Raw genomic sequence first — 13,403 nt, forward strand, 5'->3', positions numbered from 1 at the left:
CTCCAAATAACCTGACCCAACAGAATTCAGTGCACTTACATAGAGGAAAGGGGTGCGTGCCTCTTAATGTGCTATCTTGCCAGGCTGTGTTTCTCTAAACCAAATGCTAACTTATCAACTCCGATAGGTTTCACTGAATACAAATGCATGGAATGCTATTACTGTTTGCAATGCAACCTGATCTAAAAACATTGCATTTCTTTTTTAATCCAAAGGGGACTTGCAGGTTTATTGTGTCTGCATGTGCTTTCCCCCTAGACTCTGGCTGCCCTAACAAGAAATTCAATAAATCTACTTCCAAACCATCTTGCACAAGCTTTGCATGTCCAGTCTGGGCCTGAGGAAATTAACAAGCGAATAGAACATACCATCGACTTGCGGAGTGGCGATAAATTGAGAAGAGAGCATATCAAGCCATTCTCACTGATGTTTAAAGACTCCAGCCTGGAGCACAAGGTAGAGCTGGGTCTGCAGAGTGGCTCTTTTTCGGAAGTACATTGTCATAAATGTTCATGGGACTAGAGAGAGCCCAGGGGCTGCGGTTTTGGTTGGTATGTTTGTTGGTTTGTTTGTTTGTTCAGTTTGGTTTGGTACTGTCTTTTCTTTTTCTCTTTGAAAATCATGAGTAGACTGAAAGCCATGAAAGGAGATGCCATTTAGATAAAGAGAGCCTCAGCTTTACTCTTTAAGGAAGAGGTAACAGAAAGAACAAGGAACCCTTTCCCTCCATGAGCATCAGAAATACCCCTTCCACTTTGAAATTATTAATCCAGTGGCATGAGCACCCACGTGCCTTTGGTTTTAGGTCGATTCTCATCAGTTGCAACCCTTGTAACATAATATAAGAGGGCACCTGATAGCTTCACCTAAGCGTTAGTGATAAACACTGTCTTTCTTAGGTGGCCGACACCTATTCTCCCATGCTCCCAGTTGTCTACTGGCCCCCTGATGTAGGCACAGCTGAAAGAAGAGGGTTTGTGGATTCAGAGTTGAGTTTGAATTCCACCTCTGCCACTTCCTTGCTGTGTGACCTTTGAAGAGTGGAGTAGCCTCTCTGAGCATGAGCTCCTGTCTGTACAAGGAAGATAATGAAGATGCCTGTCTCACAGGTTGGAAGGCTCCAGACAATGCCTTCATTAGGCTCAGTGTCCAAAGATGGCAGCCATCACCATATGGATGATGACTTTTTCCAATGCCCCTTTAAAGGGTTGTGGAGAGGTGGTTGCTGTCCCTGATGAACTGGGCTGCCCCTTTGCACTGATGAGAGCTGACAGACCTCCCTTGACTGAGCATAGGAGCGGAGTGGCATTTGCAGGCACCTCCAGCAAGAACAGCAGGGAATTTGTAAGCAAATTTCGGGACTTTGAGTTGATTCTCTGCACAGCTCCAGTAAGCAATTTTTGTGTGAGTTTTCTCAGCTGCCTAGGAGATTCTGCTTTCCTGGGTTTGGGGAATTCACACTTCTCTGCACAAGCACCGTTCCCAGTGAGTGTCTTTGATAAGTACCTAAAGATTGCAAACTCCAAAATTAATAACTTTACCTGCAGCTCACAATTGGGAATGTGTTGCGTCTTTGTAATAACAAAACAAAAGGAAAAGAAGCATTTTGCCTCCTTCAGCACCCCCTTCACCCCTCCACCAAATGGAAAGTGGACTTTTCTTATTCATTATATAATTGAGGGCTTAAGGTCCAAATTAAATGCATTTTCTTTCTTAGTTGCCATATTGTAGGAGCTAGGAAGAGCAGGGTGGTCTTGCAAAGAATCTTCTCAGTCAGCCTGTGTAAATACCTGTGTCCACAGCTATACAAAACCCTTTTATTTATTCTTGTTAAAGGTGTACTTGCTTCGCTAATGACCTGAGCCCTGCAAACTATACATAATTTCTAATGTGTTTTATTTAATAGTGTCCACATATCATCGGCAGGCACCCGATGTTGGAACAGGAATGGACCTTGGGGAGACACAGTGTGTCTAAGGTTGATTTCTGTGACCAGGGGCAGGTTCTAGGACAAGCAAAGGGCGGCATCCTGAACGGACAGTGGCATTGATCCGCTGGCAGTCCAGCCTTGCTCCCTTCAGGATGTGCTTTGCCCTGCATGGGTTCCCCAGGGTGACAGCAACGGGGCACATCAGAAAAGATTCATTCCCCCTGTGTCACAGAGACATTCCTTACTCTGACAGCCTCTCTCGGGACTGTGTGGCTGCTGAGCGGAGGACACAGAAATAACAACCATTAGGCATTTGCCAAACACCAGGTACTACGCTAAGCTGTTCACACACATCGACTAACAATGAGAATGTGAAGTAGAGGTTACTATGAGCCTCATTTTGTGCTGGATGATATAGAGACATACAGAAATGATTGTGTAGCCTGCCCAAACTCGAACTGTCGGTATAGGGGCTGTGATCTGAGCCCACCGTGACCCCCAAAGCCAGAGCTTATCTGTTCACCACTCTGCCTCTCCCTGGAGCTCCGGGGATTGCTCTGAGCTGGGAGGGCAGGACGCATTTAGGGGATAGGTGAATAGGAAAAGGTCTGAGAGCCTTACCAAAGGAAAGGCAGGGGCTTCAAATCCATAGGAGCCCAGAATTCGAGGGTATACAGTGTGCATGTCCCCTGTGCCTGGTGTTTATGTGTACTGGTTTATTGCATCCTTAGAGAAACACTACTAACTCACACAAGAGAAAACGGCCCTCATAGAGGTGAAGTAGAGGTCATAGATCTCCAAATCCGGCTGCCATCTTTCATTGATTTTAAACAACCAGCAACTGTGAGCTGTCTCATCTTCTATGCAGCACTAAGAAAGAAAAATCACCCAGTATGGGGAGTTTAAGAGGAACCCCGCGCCCCAGTAAACTGGGCTTACACCTCAGGGTAAGGAGGAACAGAAAAAAAAACCCACCCAGCAGACAAAGAGAGTGAGGAAACCCACACTCCTCTACCCTAGTGTTGGTTCGATGAAATAAAATAAAATAAAAAAGAGCTCCCCAAAAAGTTAAACTCCGAAACGGAACCCGCATAAGTTTGCCGCCTGAGTTCACATTCTAAATGTGGTCTAAAACAAACCTCAGGCCGAGAATTTATATTTAAAGCGGTCCCTAGTTGCTATTGCCCCCTGGTGACCAGCAGGAGCAAACGCAGAGCTCTCTGGAAGAACTCAAAGGTTTTAAGACTCCATTTGATAGTAAGACGTGGTCAGATTTCAGAGAAGCTAAAATGTGAGGGGGGAATTTTGTGTGTCTTAGGGTTGTTGAAACATATACAATATTTGTGACCCCCAAAGCAAGTTGGCACCATAAAGGCATGTTTTCTGAAAGGAAAAATGGAAATAATGATCTTACCCCTGGAAATTTTAGGTAAGAAAAGGCTTCACTCTGTTTCAACAATAAAAAGATGTGAATCAGGGAACCCGTTCACCTCTCCTCCTTTGCTTGTGAATGGAGAACACAGCCTCCTTTGAAATGTCGTTCAGATATTTCCTGGGCACTTTTGCTTATAAAAATAGGCATATCTACCAACAGTGTTATAAAACAGGACTTTGGTATACCTCTGGGTGATGCATAAATACTTGCTGAATGAATGAAGATGCAGATAAAGGAGAATATTGGAGGAGACCACCTCGCCCCCTCTCGCTGGTCTCAGGATATGTTTTGCGAACTCTAAGAGCTGAAAGACGTGAGTCGTTTTTTGTTTGTTTGTTTGTTTGCTTGCTTGTTTTTTATTTTACATTTTTTATTAGTTTCAGGTGTACAAAACAATGCAATAGTTAGACATTTCACCCCTCACAAAGTGATAACCCCTCTCCCAATCCATTGCCCCTCTGATATCGTATATAAGCTGTTACAATTCCATTGACTCTATTCCCTATGCTGTACTTCATATCCCGTGACTACATATATAAAATCATAGTTGACATACAATATTATTCAGCTTCAGCTTTAGGTGTACACTGCAGTGGCCAGGCATCTACACAGTCTGTAAAGTGGTCTCCCTAATAAGACATGTTGCCATCTGACACCCGACAAAATCTTTACATTGTTGATTCTATTCCCCAAACTGTCTTTCATGTCCCCGTGGCAATATTGTAGTTAACAATGTATGCCATCTAATCCCTTCCCCTTCTCCCTCATCCACACCCCCTCCCTCTAGCAACCATCGTGGGTCAGCTTTAATCTGATTCTTAGCAGTGGAGTTTCAGGAGAAAAGACTATCAAGTTCCGCCCACCCCCTGCCATGTTGTTTCAAAGTCATGTACACACACACACACACACACAGGAATCTTTTGAGCTCAGTTTCAGAAGTGTGCTCATGACTCATGTGGCTTAGCCGTGTTTGGGCAGCACATTTTCCCCTCTCTGTTCCTGATTTCCACATCTGTGAAATGGGAGCATTGGGCAGCTCCTCGCCTCTTTCAGCAGCCGACACTGCGTCTGTGAACTCCCTATGACATGGTGGCCATGTGTCCTGACTTGCCTGGGACGATCCTGGTTTCTATTGATTTTCTCAATGGAACTGTTAGTAGCACCTCCTTTCACCCTCAGAAATCACCCAGTGTGGGCGACAAGTCACGTGGCCCAAGGTTTGGGCCTGGACCAGCTTAGAATTAGCGGTTCTCAACATCTTCACTTCATGAGGACTTTCTGGGCAGACCCCTAAATGGGGTAGGGGGCTCAAGCCAGTCATCAAAGTCCCTTCAGTTCCTCCCAGCCTTCAAGAAAGAATCCTCTGCCCTCCTTCTCTCCAGCTAAATATTTCCCAAGGGAACTCATAGATCTTGGAGGCAAACAAAAAGTAGAACTCTGGTGAAGAGATGTAGGGAACATGACATACTTGTCAAATACTGTCGATCGTATCAGACTTTTTTTTATTACAGATGACTTTTTTTTCTCATTAAAGAAAATAAATGCATTTGTCTAACAAAAGCTTATATCAAACACAAGGCAAAAAGAGGAAAATGACATCTCTTATAATCTTACAACCCAGGATAACTACTAACCGCTGTGACATTCTGGCGTCTGTCATGCTGGTTTTTCCTGAGTGTGATTTTATATACTTATCTGTGCCATTTTTTAATTAAAATAGGACCATTTTGTACCCTAGTGTTAAGCATTCTTGGCTTGAACTTTTTCCCACATTATTAAATATTCAGTTACAAAGAAATTATTTTGTAATGCGTTTTGTAACTATTCCATTGCATGTTTTAACCATTTGGGGCTCTTTTTTCCTCAGTTTTTTTCACTATTATAAATTAAAAACTACATTGTGATGGCCACTGTCATAGTAAAATCATACACCCATGCCTAGTTGTTTCCTTAGGATAAAATCCTAAACATGGGAATAAGAGAATGTACATTTTAAAATACTTGATGTGCATTCTGAAATGGCCCTCAAGAATTGTGCCTATACTTTTTAAAAATGGCCAATGTGGTAAGACACAAGCAGCATCTTTTTGTCATTTTTAAAAATTATTATTGAGGTTGACTGTCTTTCTGTATGTGTCTCTATGTTTTGGTCTTTATATTTCTCCTTTGGTGATCTGCACGTTTGTCTTAACAGCCATCTTGTATTGGGATGCCCGCTTCTGTCTTTGTGAGTATTCTTTATATAGGGAAGCACTTAACCCCAGAACACTTAAAAGAACGTCATGTTTCACAGCTTCTGGTCCTTAGTTCTCTTCTAGGACACGGCTCTGAATGAAGTTTAGGATGAGGAAGGCAATTAATTACAATTTCTTGTGAAAGTTTCCAGGCAAGAGAAACCACCCAAAACCTTGGGTGCCTTAAGACAGCAAAATAACATAGAAACTCTTATCTGGAGTGACTTCATTCAGCTTAGTCGCCTCAGAAATGAGGCGACTTCTTCGTCTTGAATAAAGAAGAAGATATGTTTACCATATACTTCAAAACTGTTTGGGACTTAATCCTTTTGATATGGGCATGTTAGCGAGGTAAGTGTCAAAATCAAGCCGTATCAACGGCGACTACATTTCCTTCCTTCTTTCAATGCTGGTATCCTCCTGTTAAATTCTGAGAACTTATCATTGTTACAAATTTAAGCAGTGAAAAGCCTCGTTGTCATAGCTCATCGTTTTCAGACTTGAGAATCACTTGGAGACCTGGTTTAAAATGCAGGTACCTGCCAACTACTCTGCCCCGAAGATTCTGATTTTGCCGGGTGACCTACATTTTGAGAAAACGCTTCTGGGGTTCTGTTGTCCTGAGTCACCAGCCACCTTTCTCTGTCCGTGGCTGCATTAGGGCTTGGGCTTGTCACTTGCCTCATGCCTTCAGTTTCAGGTCATGTCAGAAATTCCCGGGTCCACACTCAAGGCCAGCATGGCCTCAGGCCTAGAAGGGACGTCTCCATAACATTCACAGAGGTCCTAAGAGCTGAGGCTCTGGGCTCCATCAGACCTTGGTTTAAATCTTACTTTGGAAATAGACGTGAGTGCAGTGGAGAGTTGATTAATTTACAGATTATTATTGAATCCTGGACAAGTTGGTAGCTTTCCATCACTCAGATGGACACCCCGCACACATGCAGAAGCTTCATTTATCTCACAAGCGCTTGGTTTTCATTAAAAGACAGAGGAAAGGACATAGGCTTGATGACTGAACAAATGTGATGGACCCTGTTCCTGCCACTTATGGGCTGGGTGACGCGGGACAAGGTATTTGATCTCACTGAGATGATGACAACCAAGATATCTGCCCCTCATTGGATTGTTGTGAAAGTCAGATGACATAATACTCATGTAGGAGATGTTTGAATAAATGCAATACTTATTCTTTTCTCTTTCCTTTTGATTAATCCCATGCCAGTGCAAATCTGGGTGAGGCAAAACCCTCACGTAAAATAAACCTCACACTTCTTTCTACAGCTTCTTTTAAAAACCTACTTCATTAAGAATGGTGGGAGGGAGCAATTGTAATGTTTCTTGTCTCCCAAGGCACCAGGGTCATGACTTTCATAAATACTTCGTTATATAAGTACATGAAAGTGTGTACTAACCAAGCACACACTGTCACCCATACATGGTGCTTGCTACCGTGTTTCCCCAAAAATAAGACCTAGCCGAACATTCAGCTCTAATGCATCTTTTGGAGCAAAATTAATATAAGACCTGATCTTTTTTATAACACCGGGTCTATATAATGTAATGTAATGTAATATAATATAATATAATATGATATAATATAATATAATATAATATAATACCAGGTCTTATATTAATTTTTTCTTCCAAAAGACACATTAGAGCTGATTGTCTGGCTGGGTCTTATTTTCAGGGAAACACAGTAGGAACCAAGTCTTGTGCTGGGCATTTTCAAAACATTTATTTAAAGTTACATTTTTTTGTTGTTGTTTTTTCTATCAGCAGCCACATAAAAACAAAGATTTGTCACACAAGGGAATCTTTAGATAATCTTTTAGTTGAGTTCAGTTGGTTCTTATCTATGTTCAGAATGTCTCTTATTTCTCTATTCTTTATAAAGAAAATGAGAGTTAAGTGGGGTCTTAAAAGAGTTTGGGGAAAAAGCACACAGACTTTGAAATGTTTCTTTCTTCTTCCCATCAACTCCTATTTGAATTATTATAATGAATGGAATAGGATAATTAAGAAAGAATTTGGCAAAGCAACGAAAGCTAGGATGAATGAATGAAGATGGATTCATTTCACCTTCTGTCTGATGGATTCATTCCATCTCATGGAATAGGATGTTGGACTCTGAAATCAGGTAATGGGAGAAGATGTGTGTTTTTCCTTCGTGGAGACATTCAGAATTTGTTGTTCCATTCACTCCTTATTTAGATATAGAGAGGTCGGAACATGGATCATGAAACGAATGGTCTCAAGTGTTCTCTCTCATTTTCTGAATTAGACACCTCCTGATCATTTCCATGAGCTTAGTTTTAAAGGAATTATTCTATTGCAAGCTCAGATTACTGTTGCATTTTTACTGCTCTAGAAAAGCCCAAAATAGTAAGAGTATTTAGACTATTCCCTTCAGGTAGGAAGGATAGATTTCAAGAGTCTTAGCGGGGAAAAATCCATCCCTTATTCAAACAGTAGGTTTTTCAGACTCCTTTTTATTCTTGACTTTTTTCTTGTAAAGTTACTGCTTTTTCTACTGCCCTGGAGGTAGCCAAATTGATACCAAGAGCCATTTAACTTGTGTCTTTTTATCAGACCAGTTAACTAGCTCTAGTCCCACAAAGTCAGCATTTTCAGAACCAGAAGTATCAATTTCATCTACAATAGGGTACTGTAGAATGATAGAGAATTGTTATGATTTCAATCCAAAAGTCATTGGCCCAATCCTGGAATTAATCTTAATGCTTCATATGTAGACCTCACCATCATCTACAATCAGGACCTTCTGGGCAAGGAACACAGGAATAGTTGTCATTTCCGTGGCCTCATCATGGCTTCGGGGATGGGGCCAGTCAAGAAAGGCAGTCTTTCCTCCCCGGGATGGGAGATTTGGGGGAGGGTGGGCTGGAAGAATGGTGGTTGGAAGCTTTGTAAAGTTCTGCATGGAATTCTCATATGTTAGTCAACCCTGCCCCCCACCTCTCATCATCACCAAGGGAGAGCACAGCATTAGGAAATGTATTGCCGTTAGGGGGTCTTCTTTTATCCCTGGGTGGTGTTCTCCCAGCCTCACACTTCTGGATCTATCCATCTTAGATACACGTTAGCGTCTCATCTTGTGAATCTACTAAACATGAGGATATCCACCTTTGTTTAAAGGCCAGGTTACTTGGGCAGAAGTATGCCAGTGAGAGATTCCTGAGACACACCTGTCACTCATAGAACTGCTCCTGATAATGAGATGGCTAGATACTAGATCCCAAGATACAGGAGATTATCTATTTCAAAATATGAAATTATTAAAAATTAGTCCCTCACACTTTTATTGCAATTGTGCCTTTTACCCAAATGGTCTAATTTAAGGATGCTCTACCATTGCCGTGCCACGTAATGCACAAATTTCACAATAGAACAAGGCTAAATTCCATCATTCACTCATAAAAGATGAGCAGATTGTTCTGGTTGAGATTCTTTCTTTGATTTCACACACATATTCATTTATTCTAATGAAATATGTGCTAAAAAAATCATCTTTCTGCAAACTAGATTTATCCAAAGATGGAATGAGCTTTCAAGTGACATGTTGATTTCCCCCATCACTGGAAATATCCATGCAGGAGTTAATGGCTCCTTTCTGAGAGCTTTTACTGAGTGAAAGTGGCATTAGTAAGAGTTGGACCAAGGCAACAAATACAATCCACTCCACCTGTAAAATTTTGTCATCTCACATACACTTTTGGATAAAAGTATGGTTGTAGATTGGAGAATTAACTAGATGATTTATTTGGTTAGAAGTATCCCTACATCTTGGAGAGATGTAAAAATTCAGTCAGTACCTATTCATTTACAGTCAAAGTGGAGAATCTAGGTGTTAGGGTGATTTTCCTCCCACACACGTAGGAAGATTTTCCAGACCTGTCTTAGGCACAGAAACATAGAAGACTGGGAGCTCTGTCCATCACCTCTGCAAGCTAGCTTTCCTGAGCATCCCTCTTTGAGTGAAGAATCCAGAATGGGCTTTTCCTTGTGTGGTCAAACTTGGATTCTAGGCTTCCTGGTGACAGATCTAGGAACCCATAGATCCTCAATGTACCGATTTCATTTCCGAAGATGCCTTTCAAGAGAATGCAGGGCCAGCATCCCCAGATATGAAAAAAATGGAATACAAGTTCTTCCTGTCTCACTTCTTTGGAAGGGACCCCTATTCTCAACCTGATCAAATCAAGTAGGAAACTTTCATTTCTTTGTATCATAAACCAGATCATTGAAATATACCAGACGTACTATTGTGTACTCTATGAAGAAGATGACCTTACCTTGAAAGTAGCAAGGGAGCAACAGATAGTGCAGCCAGTGAGACCTTGTGCTCGGGGTCAAACGTTTTGGATTCCCTATTTATAATCCGTGAAGTCCTAGTTGAGTTACTCAGTTATTCTAATTCTCTATTTCATTATCTGCAAAATGGGGATATGATAATTAGGATCTGCCTCAAAGTGTTGGCATAATTAAATGAGACCATCCACATAAAGCATGTAGCTTAGTGCCTACCATCAGTTGTTATCATTCAAATTTGTTACACCAGATTTGGGGCATTTCCTGAATCAGCCAAGACTCTACAGGTTGAAAAATAACAACATTCTAATGTACACTGTCAAAGGAAGCACTTGTAATTTATTCCAAATGCCATGCCCTTTAATTGGTGTGATTCTCATTTATAGTTGGCTCAGGTGCTGGCTTCAAGCATTTGCTCACAGTGAGACACTGACAGAGTGGAAGGTCTGCAGGCAAAGTAAATCTTCCCACTTGTCTCCACCCAGCCGAAAGAAAAAGAAAAACAAAAGATCTTATGCAACTTTAGTCTGGATCGATGATGATGAGGTAACATTTTAAAGTCACCACTAAGACACATTCAAGAAAGGAGTCAGAGACTCAGGCATGCGATCTCTAGAAAAGGACCTTCTCACAGTGAGAATGACCAATCATGGAAGGAACCCTGTGCTAAGGAATAAGCTTCAGCAGGTACTAGGAGTGTTCAAGTTGAGGGTGTTCGAAACCCTAGAATGCCCTGCCCCAGAAACCCACTTCCTCCAACAAAGCAGAAAAGGTCACCTGGTGACAATCAGTAGGCGTTTGAATAGATATCAGGGAGGTTATGGGAAGGATTCCTGAGAGCAGTGGTCCATTACAACTTCAAGATGCTGTAAGAATAACGACAAATTGATGACGACGATGATGGTGATAAGGATGAAGGAATGGAGGAAAAGGGGGATTAAGTGTACTAAAAGTTATTGTTTTTAAAATCTCATTATCAAACCTATATAACCAAGTTGTATTTGAAAGTAGTCAGGCCACCACCAAGAATAATTTGATCCTGTGCAAACGGTTGCTAGAAGGAATTCAGACGTTAAGCTTTCTTTGAATTGACTGCTTTGTGGCTAACTCATATTTATTCCCAAGCTGGTCTGTGGGGGGCTGTATGCTTGGGCCCTGTGCTGAGGCCTGTGCTCTTTGTAACTATCAGTAACATGGATCGTCTGTGGTTTTGTCAGGAGCGAGGATGGCATGTAGTGATTCTTCAGGGAAATGTTCCTGGTTCCCCTCCAGATACCAAGCAGGTTGTCAGCAAGTGGACAGAGACCTCCGTACCGGAGAGTAGAGAAAGCACTGCCCTGCCGCAGCTATGAGCCTGCAGTCTCTGAGCAGCGCGGTGCTTCCGTTCTATTGCTCACCAGCTCGGGGCCATTGCCCTTCCCCAAATCTCAGCCGTGACAACAAGCAGTAGGTTCCGTCTAAAATCCAGACCACACCAAGCAGTAAGCAAGAGAATGAAAATCGTGGACCTGTTGATTGTGACTACCATTAACCAACAAGAGGCTGGACTAATTTTATTATTTCATTGGTCCTCATCAACCTGACCATAGCCTTCTCTTGGCCTTGCGGACAACCTGCGATGTTGTCAGAGCTCTTTTTCCTGGCTCCCTTTTATAAAATAACTCTGTGAAATTCAAATCAGGGATTTCAAAGTTCCAAAGCCAGACTTAGCATTCTCTTTCCCCCCGCTAGAAAACGATCTGTATGCTGTGTGATCTAGGGCAAGTTCTTAGACCTCTCTGACAGTAAGGTAAAAAGTCAGGGCTTGCTCTAGGCTCATTTTAAGGTCTTTTTCAGTTTTAAAACTCCTTTGCTGCTTCGGGATGAATTGGATTATTCCTCAGTTTAGTGACTCCAAGGTGAGTTGGAAAACTCGGCAGAACGAAGGCAAGTACATATTCAGTGCAGACCTTCCAGAGCTTTTAAGGCTGTACAATGAAATTACTGAGTACTCTGGATAATCAAAATAAAGTTACCGCCGGTCCCCAGAGCCTCCTGCAGTAGACAAAAGGGCATTAAGCTTATTGGTCCATAAGTCTTGGTTTCTCTCGTGTGAAAGGGCTACTGTTGCTGGAGATAGCTTAGGCTGCTTTCTATTTCGAAGAATTTAAGATTCTATGAATATATTTTTCAATAGTCTTACCAAAAAAGGAGGCAGAAAGACTCTCTCCGGTAAAACATCTCCCTGTGTCCCCAAACCTAACAAGAAATAGAGCAAGATCCTTAAATGACTTAAGTTTACTCATGAAGAAAGTCAATGTGAATTTGTTTTGCTGCGTATATGGATGTGTGCTCTTCTGTTTGGCTAAAATCACCTTCGTTCAGTGGGAAGAGAAGAGCGGGACAGGCTCATGCAAAGCCCCTCTCCCATCTCCTCCTACTGTGAAGAGAATTTAATTTCTCCTGGGCTCTCACTGAAAGGTTGGCGGGACGGATGGAGACAGTGCTCTGTGAAGGGTTGCTTAAGATGTGGATTCCTCTTAATTAAAAGTTGTATATATATAATATATAATTATATATTAATATTATATTTATTATAATATTATATATATTAATATATAAATATATATTTATATATATAATATGTAGATCGGGTGTGCCAAAACAATGTATACAAGTGGACACTTTGGTCAGCGTTGCTCAAGCAGTAGTTCCCCGTCATCAGAAGTGTCTGGACGCTGATGGGAACAACTCTGAGCACCTCTTGTCATTGCAGAAGTCAAATGGGACTCGTATTCCTCTTTTGTTATTGGTATATATTGAGTAGTACAGTTCTAATAGTTTTCCTTTCTTAAAATGTGCGTGCATTTTTTTGGCACCCTCTGTATGTGCTTTGCCTCTTCTTGCTGTTTCCCCAAACTCCAACCACTGGTAAAACTTAATTCTCCCATATGCCTAGCTCTGCTGGCAAGTAATTTATTCTCCTTCTTTCTTAATTACAGTATTCTCAAATGAGGGATGAAGTTTTCAAGTCAAACTTGGTGTGTGCGTTTATCGTTCTCCTGTTTATCACGGCAATCCAAAGTTTGCTTCCTTCTTCAAGGTAAATACGAAAGGGCAAAGTGACCAGGGGACATCTCTTTGTGAGCTGATGGTCTCTCACCTGGAGCCAGCCAGCTGACCTTTTCGAAACAAAGTGAGCTCAGCTTTAAAATCACAGGATCCGGGATCCATACTAAAATGTTTGACAGTATGAATGGTCTTATTCTGTGTAATTACCTCATTATTCTGCCAAGGCAAGAGTCTTTGCCCCAATCTTAATAAGCACGACAGCTAAAATCAACATAGGCCTCTCTCGTGTGACATTGTACCCATGAATGCGGAACGTAAGTATAAGAGCCTCAGTCCCCATTTACTGTTCCTTTGGTAATTACCTCTTTGTTGTTCATAGATACAGCATCATAGCGTCCAGGGTCAGCCAAATTGGCACTTT

General features: G+C 41.7%; 1 protein-coding gene across 2 annotated transcripts in view; it reads left to right on the forward strand.

Annotated features, from left to right (window-relative positions):
- ADCY8 (adenylate cyclase 8) overlaps window positions 1-13,403 on the forward strand; it is a 171,613-nt gene that overhangs the window by 102,342 nt on the left and 55,868 nt on the right. For both annotated transcript variants that reach the window (XM_081070317.1, XM_081070318.1), the window contains exons 8-9: window positions 259-456; window positions 12,913-13,013. In XM_081070317.1, the coding sequence (XP_080926443.1) occupies window positions 259-456; window positions 12,913-13,013 (299 nt within the window). The remainder of the gene's footprint in view (window positions 1-258; window positions 457-12,912; window positions 13,014-13,403) is intronic.

This window comes from Rhinolophus hipposideros, assembly GCF_964194185.1.
Source record: "Rhinolophus hipposideros genome assembly, chromosome: 13".
NCBI classification, from domain to species: Eukaryota; Metazoa; Chordata; class Mammalia; order Chiroptera; family Rhinolophidae; genus Rhinolophus; species Rhinolophus hipposideros.